Source organism: Perissodus microlepis, chromosome 13 (genome assembly GCF_051167445.1).
Source record: "Perissodus microlepis isolate ML-2025 ecotype Zambia chromosome 13, ASM5116744v1, whole genome shotgun sequence".
NCBI classification, from domain to species: Eukaryota; Metazoa; Chordata; class Actinopteri; order Cichliformes; family Cichlidae; genus Perissodus; species Perissodus microlepis.
Window position 1 is genome coordinate 10,551,765 of NC_140473.1, and position 20,043 is coordinate 10,571,807.

General features: G+C 39.9%; 1 protein-coding gene across 1 annotated transcript in view; it reads left to right on the forward strand.

Annotated features, from left to right (window-relative positions):
- macrod2 (mono-ADP ribosylhydrolase 2) overlaps positions 1 to 20,043 on the forward strand; it is a 409,617-nt gene that overhangs the window by 161,217 nt on the left and 228,357 nt on the right. Inside the window, exon 5 of the mRNA XM_084948980.1 lies at positions 7,233 to 7,349. Coding sequence (XP_084805106.1) covers positions 7,233 to 7,349 — 117 coding nt within the window. The remainder of the gene's footprint in view (positions 1 to 7,232; positions 7,350 to 20,043) is intronic.

Sequence of the window (20,043 nt, forward strand, 5' to 3'; positions counted from 1 at the left end):
AGAAGAATCACCCCGTCGTACGAAGAATGCAAATCATACATTTCACTGTGACAGAGTGACTCCGCTGCTTCAGACAAGAAATGCCTCAGCATGATGGCACAACAGTTAAAACAACATCTTTATATGAGTGCCGGGGCCGTCGCAACTGTCTCGGAAAGTTCAGCACGGCTGGGGTTTGGCACCGAGTCGTCCGCAGCTGTCAGACTCTACATTTGCGACGACGACACTGTCGCATGGCCTTTGGTAACCTAACCTGGCATTCCTTTGCTGACCTCGAACAACAACATGAAGATTCTGTTCTCCTAATAAGTCAAGCTTAAGCTCTGCAAATGCACACTTGGGCTTCAGTGCAGGTTTGAGAAGTATGACTAGAGATATCAAAGAAACTACTTAAGTAACGTTATGTTCCATTATTCTCATGAATGGTTGCATCAAGTATTTTAAACCAACAAGTAGATCTATGTTATGATCCTTAGATATAAAGAGGTTTCTTAATCAATTGCAATGAACACTTACACTAAAGGAAAATCATCAGGAATGCAATTTTAAAAAAAAAACAAAAAAAATTTTAAGTTTATTTGCTTAAACCTTAAAATACAGTGACTTTTAAGGTAACAAAGGTCACATAGACAAGGAGTTATGCTTACTTGCACAGTCACCACCTAAAGTCTTGTTTTGATCCATGAAAATAACTAATAACAAAAAGCAGGTTTTGGTTGAACTAGACATGTACTACACTTACATAAAGCATTACCTTTATGTACAGAGAAGACAGTATGTTCCTGTATGTAAGGGATAATGACACCTGGAGGAATATACTCATTTACAGTGATAGGCATATGCTACAGTCCTGGACTGATCGCTGTTTTGCTGCTAGCTGCTTCACTGAATCACCAATTAAACACATCAATTCCAGCCATGAGACAGAACTTGTATCATCTGTAGGATTTTTTTCATTAGGCACTAATAATTTATTAAGCTGTTCCTGGTGACTAATTACTTGTTGATTACGTGGAAATTAAAATTTTGGACTTATAATTAAGTCTCAGAGTAAGAAAAGAGTGTAGCTAACATTAGCAGCTATCACTGACAACCTTCTACATTTGCAGGTGTGTTTGAACACTCCTGCACTCAGTCTGGTGACACACTGCTCTAGTTGAGTGGTTATGTCAGTTACATGGCACTTTACACACAGCTGTGTTTTAGTTTTCTAAGTCAAACTGTTGTGGTTTTACAATTTCCATCTGTCCCATTTTTACTTTTTAAATCATCCAGACAGTACTACAGGGAGAGGGGGAGTAACACTGCAGAGATTCACCACCCAAGCAGCACTGTGCAAAAAAAGAGAACAAACTGATAATCAAAGTCTTAGTATTTTTCATTCTGATTACTGAGGGTAGCAACATTTAATTGTTTAATAACCCACTGACATGCTTCTCAGGTTTAGATACCAAATTACTTTGTTAGCTTCAGGAAAAAGTACATGGTTTAAATTAGAATACACTTATGCATAATGTTAACCAGATGTTAGAAGCTTCTCCCTCATTTTCTGGTCACAAGAGAGATTAAGCCCACCCTAATTGAGTGGGGTAGGATTAAAAGGAGTGACAGTGAAGTCACCATGCCCTCTAAGGGTTGCGAATAAAGCTGCGATCCATTTTGTCCTTTTTAAGGCTAGCGGTTATTCAATTGTAGTTACAGCATACTGCGTTCGGTCAGCTATTTTATAGAAAACACTTCCAGTCTTTGCAGAGATTTTCTTCAGTAAGAGTATTAACTTACAGGAACCTGCGATTGTCGCGTCACTCGTTCTGCTTCCTGCTTACATCGCAGTGCCAGTGTCAAGTAAGCCTGTGGTATTTTATATCACTTTGGAGAGTAACATCGGTGACTATGTGCCTGGCATGCTATTAGCCCAAATCCCTTGTTTACCTGAGTATTACAGGTAAAATGGAGATTATTATCCCTTTCCTGGGAACTTGGTTACAGTGCAGAGTGAGATCAGGCTCCTGTTGCATCCAAAATTGCTGTGATTAGGACACATAATCCAGTATCACAAGGGAGTAACCACAATGGCTTGAATATATTCCACCTGACATTTAGTTCAGCCAGATCTCTGATTGGCACTTGATTAGCAACTAATCCATGTCATTATCTCCTTCAGTGAAATTAGTTGAGTAGAAAATGGTGTCGTAAATCACAGAGGTAGGACTAAGGAGGGGCTTTGATCAGTGTACAGCTCTAAAAGAGCTAGGAGGAGAGTTGAAATATGTTGTTGCCATGGATACTACAAAAAAATAGGTGAGAGGCAATATATGGCTCAGTGGTTTCAGGAATATGCTTGGTTTTGTGTGGAAACAGCAACTCTCGGTGTGGGAAAAAGTATTGACAAAAGTTTTGGTTCTTATCTCCTGATCTGCCCTCGCATAGAGTTGGCAGAGGCTGAAGTTTAGATCCACCTTGATATAAGTGACTATTTATCTCCGTTAGATTATGAACTGATATGCAGACCTCTCCGTTTCCTGCCAGGTAAAATACAGAAACCCTCCTCCCGTTTCCTGCCCACCCCGGCCTGCCTTCTTTGGCTCCAGTCCTGAACCTAACCCTCAGAGGAGTGGAAAATAATTAGGAGAGAAAATTGCTGCTGACACTATTTCTGAAAAGCAGGGTATTGTAATGAGAGCAGAGCAGGTATTCATTGTGTCTGAGGGAGCGATTGAAAGCCCTTGGTTTTCGGGCTGCCTGGGAGAAGCCCAGGGAGAGTAAGCAGAGCTTTGCTGAGTCCCTTAATGCATGTGGGAACGGAGCCTTGAGAGGACGAGGTAGAGGTGTCTTCAACAATGGCAGGAGCCAAGGTTACAGCTGAGTAACTAATTCAAACTGCTCTAGACTGACACACACACTCATACGCACACACTCTTGTCTCCTTTGTCTCTCTCAATATGTCTCTCCCTCTGTCTCTTGCTCTCTCCTAGTTCCCATTATGTGTTCAGAGAGATGCCGTCCAGCCACTGCTCAAAGTTATCTTCATTAGCTGTGTGGACTTGCTGGAGTGGCTGCTCTGGGAAGCTTTTTTCTGAGCAAGGCACTCAGAGAAGATGAATAAATGTTTTGTCCCACATAGGCCCAGCCTAAAGCAGTGGCAGGCTGCAAGGAGAGAGATAGATGAGGTATTAACTGTTATATTTTTCAGCGGGGGCCGAGGAAGCCCAGTGGTGGGGTTGATAGAAGCAGATGCTGCCGCCTGAATATTAAACCAGTTAAATGAAATGTCCTCTATAAAGAAGTCTTAATAGGAGTTAAAATATAGCACTGTGCTCCACTGGTTGTGCATAACGGAGCTGAGCACATGCTTATCTCAGGGCTGCTACTTGACATGTGATTCAGCCTAAAAGCTGGGATAAAAAGAGGTCACTTTGATTGTCTCTTAGTGCCGTGATGCAGGTGCAGCATCAGGATGATGATTTAGCATTTGAATGATTACTGCATCTAAGGATAATGAAACAGGGACACAGAAATAATGGCACGCACGAGTCTTTTGAGACTGCTGAAACACGTGGTGCTGTGGCTGATGACAAAACTTCATTAGACCTATAGAATTGAGATCCACTGAGCTTAGATGGCGCAGCTGCAAAATATGACAACAAATGATGTTTTACTGATGCTTAAATACGTCGATAATCAAAATAAAAAGTAATTCATTGTTTTTTCTTGTTGCTTTGATGTTTTATTGTGACGGAGAGTGAACAGACTTGTCCTTTCTCTCCAACGAATGTTAATGCCATTCTTAGTTAATGAAAATCTGAGACCGCCTTTGTAATGTTGCAGGCATCCATAATAGAAATCTGCAGGGAATAATGGTGAGATCCCACTTAAATGAGAAAATAAATTGATGGCCAAATTGCATGTGGGTCATATCTCCACTTATGGGAACTCAGATCTGCTTTTAGTTGCCTAAATAATGGACAGAGAAAACTGTACTCACATTCAGGTTTAGATTGCCTCCACTCTGCAATTTAATTTCAAATTACAAAGTACATCTGAAACCTCTCTCTGTTTCTGTGCTTCTCTGCTCCTCTCTATAGCTCTTTCTCAGACACAGAAATAAACACGCATATTACCCACAATGCATCTGCTGTATTCCATCCATTTCTGTGAAGTGGTTAAAGTAAAGCAGGTAAATTAAATCTGTGGCTTTGCCATTCGAGATTCTGGCAATCACCCAGATCAGTTTAGCATCTCCTTCTGTATTTCCAGGCACTGTGAAGAAATTTCCAGGCTTTTAGGGGCGCACGATGCACAGCGACACATTCAGTAACATCAGAAAAAGTAGCTAATGCAACTATGAACAGGGGGTGCGGTGAAATAAAATCAGAAACTATTATCTGCAATCTGACTTTTCAGGTACTGAGATAAAACACAGAATCCCATGTGCTTTTGTTCACCGTGTTCCTGAGGTGCTCGTAGGTAAAAAGATCAGTTATGCTCAGTAGTGATGAGTGTAGTCGGAGTGTCTGTGGAGGGCGGACTCCCACGGGAACGCTGCACAACAGAGGAGGGCAGTATAATATTTTCCAAACCTGGATGTCTTCTTATGACCATTAGAAGACGGTAGTTTGCTTTTCACCTGTGCAAGGGAAGCATTGATATTGATATTTGCTAAACTGTGTCTCCTTCCCTATTTCAGGCTACAAGTTTTTTTTATTTAAGGGATAATTTGCCTTCAGAACTGCCTTAATTCTTTGTGCCACAGATTCTTTAGAGATTTTGCTCCATACCCTTACACATTTGCTGTAGATTTGTCAGCTGCACATCCATGATGTGAATCTCCCGCTCCATCACATCCATCTGTTGGACTGAGTTCACAATGTTCACTATCACCATTTGAGTACACTATGTTCAAGAAATCGGTTACAGATTGTTTGAGCTTTGTGACACTTTGCTTTAGCCTGTTGGACGCAGCCATCAGAAGATGGGTACACTGTGAGCATAAATAGATGGACATAGTTTGCAACAATATTCCGGTAGGCTGTGGTGTTTAAATGATGCTCGGTTGATACTAAACGACCCAAAGTGTACAAAGAAGATATGTCCCACACCATTACACCACCAGCAGCCTGAACTATGTGATATAAGGTAGGATAGATGGATGCAATCCTGGTCCTACCATCTGAATTTCACCACAGAAACTGAGACTCATCAGATCAGGCAACATTTTTCCAATCTTCTACTGTCCAGTTTTGGTGAACCTGTGTGAATTATAGCTTAGTTTCCTGTTCTTAGCTGACAGGAGTGGTGAGTGACGGCTGTAAGCCATCTGCTTCAAGGTGCAGAGCATTGCACGTTCTTCTTCTGCATAGCTTGGCTATTTGCGTCACTGATGTCTTTCCATCAGCCCGAAGCAGTCTGTCCATTTTCCTCTGACCTCTGACTTCAACGAAGCATTTTCACCCAGTGAACTGCTACTTACTGGATATTTTCTCTTTTTTTGGATCATTTTCTGTAAACCCTAGAGATGAATGTGTGGGAAAAGCCCAGCAGATCAGCAGTTTCTGAAATACTCTGGCCTATCTGGCATCAACAACCACACCACGTTCAAAGTCGCTTTACTCATCTTTCTTCCCCATTCTGATGCTCGGTTTGAACTTCAGCAGATCAATTTGACCAGGTCGACATGCCTAAATTGCCTAAATCCATTGAGTTGCTGCCACATGATTGGCTAATTGGATATTATGCACATTAACACACCGCACATTTAAATAGGTGTACCAATTTGAATTGAACAATTCATGTTTGCAAAGATGCAACTAGACATTTGTGATCAATCTTGTTCGCACAGTGGATATTATAAAAATGCCAAGCCCACAGCCAGCGCTACATCTGCTCTTGTTGTGTTAAGTAGCTTTCATTGGCACCACAGCGATCCCTCCTCATATCCACATCACTGTCAAACTCTTGTTACTTTTTTGAAAAGCCATCAGGATTTGTCTCTGTCAAGTGCCTGTCCTTCAGTCCATTAAAGATGATTGATAGAGCTAGAAAATCTTCCACCCAGCTGTTGTTGTTGACTCATCTCTGAGAGATTGAAAGGAGCGGAGAAAAAGACCATCCCTCATCAAAAGACCTTTTGTCTGTGTTGACGATGTGAAGCAAAATAGATTTTAGAAGATAGGTTATAACTAATCTCCAGCCTTTTTTTAAGATGTTTTTTCTAGCTTTGTATAGGAATAATTATTAGATTATAGATGAAGATAATCTAATAGTCACATTTTTCTTTAATCTGAATATTACAAAAATGTTTAATGTTATCCTGCAGGCTCTTAATTGTCTGATCTCAACTCTCAACTCTTTTAGTTTTGATAGATAAAGTTAGTCTGGGAGGCTTTTCCCCTCCATTGATCTCGTCTTAACGAAGAGCAACCAAAAAAAATGGGTACGTGTGGTTGTCCAACTGCCACTGTTTCCTCCTACCTCTGTTTTCCTCTAATGGCCTGTGAGGATTTTTACAGGACAACTTGAAGAGGATTTTATCATGTTTCAGTGTGATTGATAACATGCTCTTGGGGGGATGTCAGGCTTTCAGAGACGGATAATGCGGATTTCTATCTCTCTGCCTTCTCCTGTAAGACGTGCCATCAATCAGATGTATCATGGCCTTAACCTGGTAAAATTAAAACCTTAGATAGGTGGGGGGATGGGCAGGGGTCTTCGTAGAACCAGGACACACACATCAACCGAGAGCATGACAGAATCAGAACACAGATCCACATCGTGGCAGGCTCACCGCAGAGAAGAGGGTGGATTCCACAACGGGCCAGAAAATACAGTTAATGATCGGACTGCATATCGCTGTTGACAGAGGAGAGAGATTACAGGAAGAACAGTCTCATTTTCACTGTGTGCGGAGGCGTTATTAGATCCTAGCCCAGCTAATTTCATTCCTAAGCTTGTCAATATTTACCAGCAATAGGCACAGCACTCTATGGCAGACGCAGCCTCCCTATAGAGAGGAGATAGAGCACCAGGGAGCTGATTTGAAAACGTAGACATTCACTAACCGGAATCAAACTCATAAACATAATTTTCAGCTTGTTGCTGGTTGTTTGTTTTCTCATGATAAAGCACGCAAACTCCTAATTAGCCCAGCTGGCTTGGGATATGTCGAGTGCCTGGTTTTACATGCTTCTCCTCAGGTAGGCCCTTACCTTTCTTTGTATGTCTGTTTGTTTCAGTTGATGGCTGCATACACAAAGCGGCTGGGTCCTGTCTGTATGATGAGTGTCACTCGCTAAATGGCTGTGAAACCGGCAAAGCCAAGATCACCTGCGGCTATGATCTCCCTGCAAGTTGTGAGTATCATAATTATTAGCTTTTTCTGTTTGTTTTTGTAATGTGCCTTCCAGGATAATTCTCTAATTAAAACTGTTGCCATTGAGAGCTACATCACCTGACAGTGAACATTAAGAATTAGCGGTAAGTGCACTTTCCAGCATTAATCTGTAAAGTTTTTAGAAAACAGCTCATTTCTTTTCAAACACAAGGCTTCTGAACCAGCTGGCAGATTGCTCTTACTTTGCAATATTGCCAAAAAATCATTTGTAGGGATTAAAAAAAATACTTTTTTGTCTTTTGATTGCTTTTAGACTTAAAGAATTTTGTCATTTATATGTATATGTGTATTATATTTCAACCTGAGGCCATTGCTGCTGTCATTTTTGGATAAAGATGATCGCTTTTGCAAACTAAACACAAGCACACATGGCCCCACATGTGTTATATACATGCTTGTATGCTCTCATATAATGACTGAGGTCATTAGTGCCAAAAACAGAGTGGGACGCATTTGATGTTGAACAGAAGAACCTGTGAATCCAAATTACTTAGTTTTTAGAGCTCATTTGTAATAAACAGGGAATTGTTATTTGGAAGATAATTAATATGATTGGTGCTTGCTGTACTGCTGGATGAGAGTGTCGTCTGCACACAAACAAAGACATTAACGAAGCTATTAGTTGCTTAATTTGATTGATTTTTCATCCCTGATTTATTCCGTTAACAGATCACATAAATCTTGCTATCATGAAGATGAATGAATAAATGATCAGAATTTGGACTGCGCAGTTTTCCTTTTCCCTCTGTAACGGACATAACGAAATTCTTTTCCTAATCGTCCTTAACACACGTGTCACTTTTCAAACTTTGTCACGAGCTCCTTTCCTTGCAAACTTGAAATGGAAAACATGACAGGAGTGAAGAAATGTCACTTGGTGTAATTCGGTCGAGACAAACGTCCCAGCAGTCCTAACCTAACCCTGAAGGATTTCCGTGAGACAGCCAAGAGAAGACATTGAGGCTCAGATGAAATTAGGTTGTGTTAATACGGTATGTCGTAAAGATGTCAAACAAATGGAGCAGATAAACTGCGAGTCTGTCTTGTGGGCAGCAAGTTTAAGTGTCTGCAGATCCAAAACAGGGTGCACCGTGACAATTTAATAACCTGCAATGTCACCTGGGAGCAATCACGCTGCCATTGGGTACTGTTATTGTAATTATCTCTGGGCAAAACACCTTCTCTACGCTGATAACTCGTTATAGATTGTGTAGTTCTTTACCAGGAACAGCCGGTTCATTTTTGAATGTGATGTTATTTTATATTAAAGCATCTTTACTCCGAGCCAGTATCATCTTCTAGCTCTGATCACTGTCATAATAGCGTCGTCTCTCGTCTGCTCTCGGGGACTGACAGTTGCTTTACTCTTCTTTGTGAGCTCAGTCTAAAGTCTATCCACACTTTGGATTTTATTCTTTTTTTTTTTTTTGCATTAATTTCTGTCTCTGACTTATTTGTTCCACCTCCACACACATTATGAAGCTGCCGTGACTGCAAACAACATCTTTTCACTGTACAAAATCTCAAATAATAGTCTGTCCACCCACTCACCACGGAACAAAGTAAACAAACACGACAGCAGACAATTTTCTCATTTTTGAATTTCCCTAAATTCAGGGATGTCACATGTAGGCGTATCAATAAAAGGGTAAAAGCTTGCAGTGAAATAGCAGAATATATTTTTCATTAATTGAAAGTTAATATGATGTTAATGGCCCTCTGCTGTGGCTAAAGCTGAATACATAAACTGGATAAAATGAGTTTTTAAATGTGTATAATGAACTGAACGTAGCAGATGGATCATCACCATTGATGAGAGAAGTGTCTGGTGAGATGCAAAATAAGCCCCTCATGCTTAGAAGCAACTCCCCCCCCCCTTAGAGAACATCTAAGCATAGGCTGCTTCTTTTTATTTTCATTTATAATAATTATAACAAATCTTAATTATATATGTCAGTCTAAATAATGTAGAATACAGTTTGAATTTTGATCTTTATATGGTAAAATCAAACTGAGGAACATGATCCCTGGATTTTAAATAACATAAGGTTGTTTGATACAGCTGCCAAAGGAAGAGCAAGCACATGCATGAGTGAAAATTCAAGAAATGCATTATAGACGTGTGACAAATGAAGGGAAATCCCAATGTGATGGTCCACCGTGTCTCTCCATTGATCCTACTGAGTCAGCCTATCACATTACTGCACATTACTACCCTAACGTAGGCACAGGGGCTACTTTCAAAAACATAAGGTCAGTTTTTATCAACCAAAGCTGAATAAAATAAATAACTCCATGAAAGTTCATGAAAACAAACAAGAACAGCAGCAGCAAAGGTGCAGAAAAAAAACTTCAGGAACACACAGATAGGAACACAAAAAAACACACACACGCAAAACTAGGCACAGATCTGGGCCTCGTGCCAAAATCCAGGTTTAGTAAAACTCACTAGAAATACATTTAACAAAACTCTGATTCAGATTAAGGATACACACATTTAAATCTAACAGATTTACTGCTACATTTGAACCAGGTAACTAACGCGCTTATATGGATGTCAACACACGTAGCAAAGCACCTTAATTTGGGTGTGCCTAATATCAAGTAAACGGTGTCTTATCTGTTCCTCCATATTTTTATCTTCAGTTCCTGCCATGTTTTGCCCCTATCACGTTACACCTGAGTAATTAGATTTAAAAATCCAATCTCTGGCCCTATGATAGATTGAGGGGCTGTCCAGGGTGTATCCCGTCTCTTGCCCTGTGACGGCCGCGGTAGTCTCCAGCCTCCCTGCCCATCCTGTTCTTTAAGATAAATTTCATGGCTCACACATGTTCATAATTTTCAGTCCTCTGGATTAAAATGGAGGCTCTGCTCTTTATTTACTCATTGATATAGTGAATCCTGGTTTTGGAGCTCCGCTGATGATGGCTTTCTTTAATTACTGATACACTTTCTTGATCCAGAGTAAAATACTCTGATTTGATCAACTCAAAAACCCAGACTCGAAGGTTTTGGTTGGACTCACACTTTTTTCCTGGAACAGTGCAGAAGTGTGCATTAGAGACAAAGGTGTGGGAGCTGAGTTAGGGTTCATATCTCATTGTGTTGCCTCTCAAAACCAAACCAACCAAAATTGTTGTTATGTTCACAGCACATGTTGTTTGCCACATATTGATTTCTGTAGCTGCAAAGACATTTAAGCTGTCAAACAACACTGCCGTGTCTGGATTTAATTTGTGAGACAGATATCATATGAACCAACCTGTTATTGAACTAACAAGTGAACACATATTTTATTTTACATTGTTAGCATTTTCACTATGTAGTAACTCCATACTGTATCAACAAGCGAAAGATCCCCAGTTCAATCCCCGGAGGAGACATAAATCCTTTGGGGTTGCGACCCGAAGGGCATCCGGCCTACAAGCTCTGCCAAATCAAACATGCTGTGCTGCGGTGACCCCTTGTGAATGAGGGAGCAGCCAAAAGCAGCTTTAGTAATTTCAGCATAAATTAAACTTTTTCATTTTTAAATTGTCAACAACAAAATATAATTTTTGTGTCTCACTGCATGCAAAACCGCTTCTGCTGACGCATATCTGCAGATGGTGGCTCCACGGCTCTTCCAAAGTGAGAAGAACACAGACAGATGGACTATTTAGCGTTTACATCTTGGCAAAGCACAATATTTCCAGTGTGGGCATTCTCTTTCTAGTTTTTCCTGAACATTAGTCGGCTTCTCACAATTTTCTATAAACATATAAATCTCTTAGGGGATTGCAGCCTTCTTTGGGGACTCCCCTCTCTGGAATCTATTCCACTGGATGTAATTAGACAGTCTAAACATACAATGCGAAGAACCAACTGTATATTTCTTTGCTTTTAATTAGGTTTGCAGGGATTTAGGCTTGGGTTCGCATTCTGTGTCCAGAAGTCGTTTAATGAATTTGCCAACAATGCATAGAAAGCCATTCATCACGCCATGTGCTCGGCTGTTTCTCTTGAAATTATAGCATTTGCGGAGTCTTAAGTGTTATTTAAAAATATCAGCCAAGGTGTATCATTTTTCAGGAGAAAAAGAAAAGAAGATTAGACTGGTCAATTTTGTTGTTTTTGTAAGAAATTGAGAAATGACAATTTAAACCTAACACTCGAAGTCACTGGTAAAGCAATAAAATGCTTCCTTGTGTCCCGGAAAACTACTTAGTGCCCACGGGGAGAAAAGAAGTAGATCTGAAATCAGAGTTGTCCTTGTTTGGAGATTTGATGTGCCGAGGCAATGGAAAATGACCGGGCTAACCTATCCCATATCAGCCTTTCCCCCCCCCCTCAAGACAAGAAAATTGCTCTCCATTACATCCTTCTAAGCAGTTCAGACTGTGAATCCCAGTGGCAAATGAGCCTTTCCTTTAAGAAGGCCAAGCACATGTGGGACTGATTATTATGGGGCTCGCCCAAGATTATTTATCAATGACAGTAATTACCCACCTACCATAGCGGAAAGACTCCAACAAAAGAAAACTGTCTATTACATCAATCTGACAAGGAAATTGTCTGTTTGACCTCATGTTAGACAAGTTACTCATCCGTCTGCAGATTAATGATCAAACGAAAATACAATGTCAAGTGTAACCAGCTATGTCTCATATTTACGACTTTCCTACTGGAAGCTGAGTTTCAACACTGTGCAGTTACTCCATTAGCATTTACGTTAAAACGTGCACCATGCACCACTTCAGTTGCTCTTCTCTGCTCGGTTAAAGTTGTACTCGACGTACCTATCTTAAGATTTTTTAGCTTTGTTTGAAATATATCCATATGCAAAGCATTTTTTAATGTCACTGTTACAACTTTGTCTCATATCAAGATCAACTTTATTGCTAAAATTTAAACACATTTATTAGCTTTTCTTTAAATCCTTTAAGTTCTACAGATGGTCCAAGTAGTCTGGAACAACACTGTTAAATAAAGCCTTTATTGGCCTTCTACAGCCATGTGAACATGAACGTTTACACAGGACTCTGTGTAGGCTGCTGAAAATTAAGCACTCTTATTGCCTTCATAGGAATTAAGAGGTGCATCCAGGTGCTGCTTATCAAATGCAGTTGATTAAGTGATCAACAGTAAGTGGGAGCGCCTCTATAAAATAGAACCTTTGGCTGTTTGTTGGTGTGGAGCATTCAGGTGTTTGTTAACACGAATGCCACAATCATCTCAGGAGTCTACACCCCAGCAAACTCACCCTGTCAGACAATGCAATGCAAAAAAAACAGGAGCTGCATCTCAGGCTCCTCAGGCCTCATTTAGCATGTTAAATGCTGACATGCTAGTACAGTTAGAAAAAGACGGAACAAGTTTGGCTTTTTTGCCAGAGCACAGTCTCTTCACTCTGAAAATAACTGTCTTTGGTTTGCAAAGTTTTGAATCAGCATCCGAACAAAACACAAGATTTTTGGAACAATGTGCTTTGGACAGAATGGTGACGTCGGACCGTAATGCACTGCATCGCATTTGGTGAAAACAAGCCCAGCATAACAGCACAAACAACCTCACAGCACAAACGAACTCATAGCAACTGTCAGTACAGTGGTGGAGGGGTGATGATTTGGACATGTTTTGTAGTTCCAGGACCTGGGCACGTTGCAGTCACTGCATCAACCAACAAAATACTCAGAATAAATAAACACCTAAATATGTAATAATAAGTAATAGCTAGCACCGAAAGTGTGCAACAGGACAATGATCCCAACATACCAGCAAATCTTTAACTGAATGGCTGAAAAGGAGAAGAGTCAAGGTCAAATGCTGAGGTGAGACCATAAAAATAGCTGTGCATGAAGAATGCCTGCAAACCCCAATGAACTGAAGTTATTTCTGCTAAAGGTGGTGCAAAACTAAGCTATTGAATCATGGCATGTACTTAATTTTTACAGGACTGCACAGAGACCTGTGAAAACCTTTTTACATGACTGTATATGTTACAAGCTTAGTGTTTTACCCTTTAATGAAAAATCATCATCATTATTATAAAAAATCATAAATATAGCGCACTTATTCCAAATTACTACGACTCACACAGCAGGCAAACGTTTGAAAAGCCAAATTGGAATAATCCTTTAAGTAAAATATAACTCGCTTAATGGTAATAATCTGCATTTATCTGGTGCTGTTACGGTAATTTAAATGTGTGACAGTTTGTAGGATGATATGCAGCGGCTGAACTCGACAATGGAGATGTCTGAATCTTATCATTATTATGCTGGTCCACTAGTCCACTCTAATAACGTTTAGCAAAGACCTCGTGGGTTAATCAGCACTTGCACATTTCAGCCCTAGCTGTCACAGTAGACCTAGAAAGTATTTAGGGTTCAAGCTAGAGGTCTGCTTGAGAAAGTTAATGTCCCAGAGGAACTTTTAGATAGAGGTTGGATGTTTTCATTCTCCAGTTTCATCTGAAATCTTTTACCCAGTTTTGTTTTTCTCCCTAGGGCTACTTTAGATTGACAGTTCAAAACATTTGCATTGTTTATTGTTTTGCCTCCCCCACCCCCCGAATCCATTATTCCTTGAGCTCTAAGTATATGCTTTAAATAATAAATCATATTTGGATCCAAGAAAGATGGGCCAAGATTTAGTTTTATCGTCTTTCTGTCATAACAGTGGGCTCTTTCGACTTTAATCTTTAATTATTTGTGAACATGTTTTTACTGAGCTTCTTTATTACATGAATGCAACAGTGCTGTATTCGTTTATTTGTATATCTTAAACGTCTGTAGTCGCATTGAGCAAAGAACATGTTCAGTCCGCTGTTTCACGAACTCTTTAAAAGAAACGGTGATCATTGAGATTCATATGACGTTTGTATTCACTCTACATTATCAGTGGTAAGGTTTTAGATTTCAGCCTTTGGAGTATTGCCTCTAGCCATCCCGCTCTGATAGTGTGGAGACACAACCTTATCCATGCAGCACTGAGATCCTGGCAAACCTTTGATTATTCTCTTATCTAAAACTAGATGCTAACCGTTCTTGACACACTCAGCTGACGCTCTGTGTCGGCAATGACTTTGCAGTTCTCCAGTTCGCACTCAGGCTTTGCTTGAACAACATCACTTCATTCATGTATTTTTTTTCATACTGCTACCACACGAGCCTCCTGGCATCCTGTGTCCGCTGAAACCATACTGTGGTTTTAGCTTCTCAGTGTGTGTTACTAAGATCTAAGATCTTTAAAAATATCAGAGCTCTCTACCCTTCTGTTTTCACATGACATTGTAGTTTGGCAGCACCTGGCAGACAGAGCGACTAGATCTAAAGGATGTTATTTCTGTATCTGTCTCACTTACCACCATGACTTAACCACTAAGTAGAAAATCATTATATTTATAAAATAAGTGTCCATACAATCATGTATATTTTATGTGTCTACAAATTGATCATTTATATATATTATTATGTTATTATTTTGTAGCCTTCTGGACTGTAACAGTAGCTGAAAAAGGTGGGAGGTTATCAGTGTAATCACTCTAGGTCAGCTGTGTCAAACATAAGGTCCAGAGCGCCAAGACTCCAGTGTGACCTGGAAATCTGAAGGAGGGCATACATTTTGGACTTTAAACTGTATTTTTATAAGTTTTACAGCTTTTCCTACTGATAAAGTCCTCGCCCATGGCTGTTCCTCCTGCAAAGTAATAAATAAACATTTAAATGACCACAATCTCTTTCACTATCTACTAAAAAAATTTCTGTGAATTAACAAAGAATTTGTTGTATTATTACAAAACATTTTCTGTAATTTTACACATCTGTTTTTTATAATTTAACTCCAAAGAGTCGCTCACCACATCAGCATTTCTCTATCGTCTAGAAAAAGAGACGTACTGTTGAACTTGGAATTATTTTTTCATATATAAAGATATCTGAGTATTTCAATGTGTAGTTAAACGTATTTACACTGACAGAAAGGGGAGTTTCACTGATCGGGCCTACTTAAGGTCAAAGTGGGCTGAATGTTGCCCAGATGTAAAATGAGTTTGACATCCCTGCTCTCGGTAATTCTCGTCTACAACAAATCTCATAGCAAGTGATGTATTAAAGAATGAATATTTGCCATGTTGCTCTGGTTTATTTTCGTAAAATATTTAAATGCCAAGAACTGATTCTAGTTTCCAGTTAAAACTCTTTAGACGTAATACCGATTGAACTAAACCATCAAAGTCTTTTTTTTTTTGATAATCCCGTTTCTTTCCCGTTCTGTGGAAAAATCGGTCTAATGACCAAAACTGCTCACTTTAAATGGACGACAACACAAAACATGGACAAAATGACCAAACGCTGTGATGGTGGGTTCAAAAGTTTGTTTCAGCGTCAGTGTGTGGAAACGGCGCTATTGCTGCGAGCTCTGGTGGAACTTACAGGACCGCAGTTAGACGAAGCACCTTTGGGAGATGCACCCTAGTTCGTTTCACCTCCTTCTTTATCTTCTGCTCTCTCTCAGTACAAAATGGGAGTCTCTGGTGTCTACTGTAACTGCACCTGTGCTAACAATACTAATCACACGCCTGTGATAAATTTTTCTCCGTAATAGCATGAAGAATCTTTCCCATGCCCTATTTAATCTGGGAGACCAGGTCGTCTCTTTCCACTCAGCAAACACAGATAAATCACAACAAAGTACTCGCTATTAGTAAGTGGCATATATAGCTCATTCTGACACATTCGGAGGACCCTCGGACAGCCCATAATTTGCTAATCTGGATGCAACCTGTTTACAAGAAAGATTTCATCATATATAGTAGCTCTGTCGGCCAAGGTTTCGCTTCAGGTGTGATCAGCAGTGATTGAAAGGTTAAATCCTCTATGTAGGAAGAGGTTGTTGTCGTTTTTTCTTGCTTGATTATTTTAGGAATGTTAAAAACATGTTAGGTTGATTGGATTTTTAAAAAAAACTTATTATTTAGGCATTCAGTGTCCGCCCAGTCTTTTGAAGTCAAAGTATAAATATAATAGATAGAAGCATTTTATTGCAAAAGCAGTTAGTAAGCAATTTCCTGGCCTCCCTTTTCACAAATGAAATGGCTAATGGCTTTATCTCTTCATAATGCATCAAACAGAAGTGGTGAGACTGCTACAAGGTGTTTCTTTTTCTCATTTTGAATTCAAGTGTGGAGTTAAAGAAATCCTTTGTTGCAGCAGATAAATTAGTGGGGTTTAAATCAACCCCGGTGGCCATCGCAGTCCCAGCCACACACACACAGCGCTAAGTCAACGTCTTCTCTGCTGCGCACTGTTAGCGCTCACATCATAAATGTCACTTCATCTCTTCACCCACACTCCATTTACCAGGCGGGGTCTGCCACGGACTTTCTCAGACAGTCTTGATTGTTTTAATGTTTTTGTCTGGTAGCTCGGTCGCTCGGCCTGCCGGTCGTTGTGTAGTTTTAAATATAAAAGCTGAACTTTTTGTTGTAATAGTGGCTGAAGTGATTACAATCTTTAGTCTGAATAAAAGAAGGCATTAAATCAAGGAAAGGTGAGAAACTCTTAAAAAAAAAAAAGAAAAGAAAAGAAAAAATGGCCAGACCTTGCTGCTGTTTGTGATTATACACTCTAGATTTCCAAGATGAATTAATGATAGAATTAACTGAGTATGAAAAGGAAAATAGTATATCAAGGAGAGGCCTTTTTTGTATTATTTATGAGACAAAAACTGCTTCTCCACACTAATCATCTCACTCTTTAGCTTACTCTTTAGCTCTAAGAACAGAATAAAACTAAATTCACTCTATCTGTGAAGTCTCACATACTCTTCTGTGTCGCTCTCCTTTCAGATATTTGGGTTTCCTTTGTTGGCTGGCCTGTCAGTCTTCCAGGCCTCTTGAGAACCGGAGTAATTTGGTAATTTTGCCTAAACGGCGATACTGTAATTATGTGGCATCAGCTGCCTAGCTGTCAGTGAGACGGCCAACGGTCATTCATCACCGGGAAACTAGAAGTGTGTGTGTGTGTCTCTTTGTGTGTTTGGTGGTGGTGGGCTGGTCGTGACTGATCGGGTAAACACAAGCAGTCAGAAAGTGCGGTGGTCTCTCACAAAAATGGTTGAAAATAGGAGGTGAGAGGCCTTTGGAGTAATGGGGTGCAGGAGTAGCTGCAGCCTGTGTGGTAGACTGGTTGTTTGACTGATGGGGTGGGGGTGGGAGGTGGTAGTGGCAGCGGTTGTTTTCTGGAGGAGGGGGTGAAATCAAGGCGTGCCCGAGCCCCAGGATGACAGTGATGCGTCAGGAGGGGGTGGGTTGGTGGCGGCGGGAGGGGGAGGGGGCTTGTGGGTGGCAGATGAAGTGGGACCAGTGGAGGGTCAGGTTTGAAGTGGAATGTGGCAGCAGTTCTAATGCAGTACTGCCGTCCTATCACACACAGCTCCCATCTGTCCGTGAGTGAGCCAGGCTTAATGAAGGCTGTCGTTACAAAGGGCTCATCACCCAGCGGTGGCACATTTACACATACAGAGAAAACCATCACTGGTGAAGTGTTGCAGCTGCCAAAATCTGTTGTATTTTTTAGCATTTTGTTTTAATGTAGAGTCTATTTTTTTCATACCACAGTAGCAGGAATGGTTCTAGCTAATACGATTTCTTTAGCAATGATAATATTAGAATTCCTATACAGGGCAGATCACATGTGTAGCACCGCCTCATATCATTCCTTATATGTTGGTAATTTAAGCAGTGGCAGTAAAAAACATTGTTTTCAATAGCTCTATAGAGCATTGTTAAGAATTTGGCCTTGAAGGAAAAGTCAAAGGTCAAATATCATCTATTTAAAATCTTAATACAATACTTTCAATATGTTGACAATACACACCACAGTTGTAAGAATCATAGTTTCTAAGTTTTTTGTCAATTTTCAATAAATCACAATAAATTGTTGAGCTCACCTTGAAGATCTTGGATGAAGTGAGTCAGATTTGAATGGATTGTTTACATGACCCCACTCAGAATTCATTCAAAAGTTTTCGAGCTACAGTGTTTACAGAATGACACGCAGTCATGTAAATGCTAGCAGCAACACAACCTCCCTGGTGGAGGTAATAAAAGTAATAAATGAATAAATAAAAACACATTTAGAAAGTTTTTCTTGTTTTAAACTCTACCTTTAGTCTCTCTTCTTTGAAGACTTACTTTTGGCATGGGAATGCATGAAACGGGTCTTTCTTGTTACTTCCCATACTTGCATCATCGAATAGGGGATTTTGTGGATTACTGCCGCTCCAAATAAAGCGTTCCTTTAAAATCTAAAATAATGACCAATCTGTGTACATATATTGTCAATTTATTGCAATCAGGTAGGGATAATATAAAAAAAATATTTCACCCTAAGTCAAATGACTCTTTTGTGATAAAATAGCTGAGATGTGCATTTGGGAACTGAAAGAAACAAATGTGGTGCGTGTTTATTTCCCAGCCTGAATAAATGTGGAATACTTGCGGAATGACACATGGTGTCTGGAGTTAGTCTATTCCAGGCTGTCTTTAATAAGTCAAATGTGACAGAAGAAAAAGAGACTGTGCAATTTGACTTTCAAATATATATTTTTATTTGAAATTTATCAGCCTTTTTATACTCTCAAAAGACTTCCAGGTCTTTCACAAAAAGCTGCCGGAGCATGATGTGATGATACACCCGAAGTTAATATTTTTAAACACTGAAACCCCTCCGCTCCACTAGCTAGCTGTTTTTATTCAATTTTATTTATATGCTCAGTTCTGAAGATTGACTGTCGTGCTACAACAACAGCATTGTAGTGTTAAGCGGGGCTTCGGGCTTCCTTATGCCACCACCAAGACCAATACAGAGCACTGCCAGTCATTCCTGGGGGACAACAGTGCACAGTTTCGGGTAAAACTCTGCATGTCTCCACCGTTGACAGCGTCGTTGTCACGAGAAGAAAGCAAAGTTTTAATCTGATGGCTTTGTTTACTTCTCATCCAAGACTAAGGATAAAAACTAATTAAGAACAGGGAGTAGCAGACTCCTGTAGTGCCATTTTCACAGCTAATTATGCATGAATACAGCCTGCCTAAATAGTTGCTCCCTAGTCTTTGATGTTCTTTTCACTAAATTGCTATGGTTACTTCCGCTCATTAGGCTTTTAAGATTGTAAATGTTGACAGGTTTTGCCTTCCTTTCTTTATTGTGCATCCCAGTATCTCTCTGCTCAAGATACACAGGCATGGTGACATCGATATATGCTAAATTTCATTCCTAAATATAATCACGTGTCCTGTATGTATATCCCTGGTTGGCATTCGTGAGTTTAATGCTGTGGATCCAGAACTGCGCTGTGGCCCTTTAAAAACCATTAACCTACCCATAAAAGTACATATGGGTCTCTATAAACTCTAATGGGGACCAATACACTGGAGCCAGTGTGTTCCTTCAGGGGCACCGCTTTGAGAAATACGGAAATGAGACTCCATAAAAAAGGAAAATAAAACTTCCTTTTTGATAACATTATGGGCTGGATTCCTACCTTGGTTTAAGTGCTTTCCCAATCAATATGTTCCCAGGATAGTCAGGTTTGTATACTTGTGTGTAGATTTTATGGCCCAAGACTGTTTGAATATCAAACTTTTTATACATACATTGTGCTAA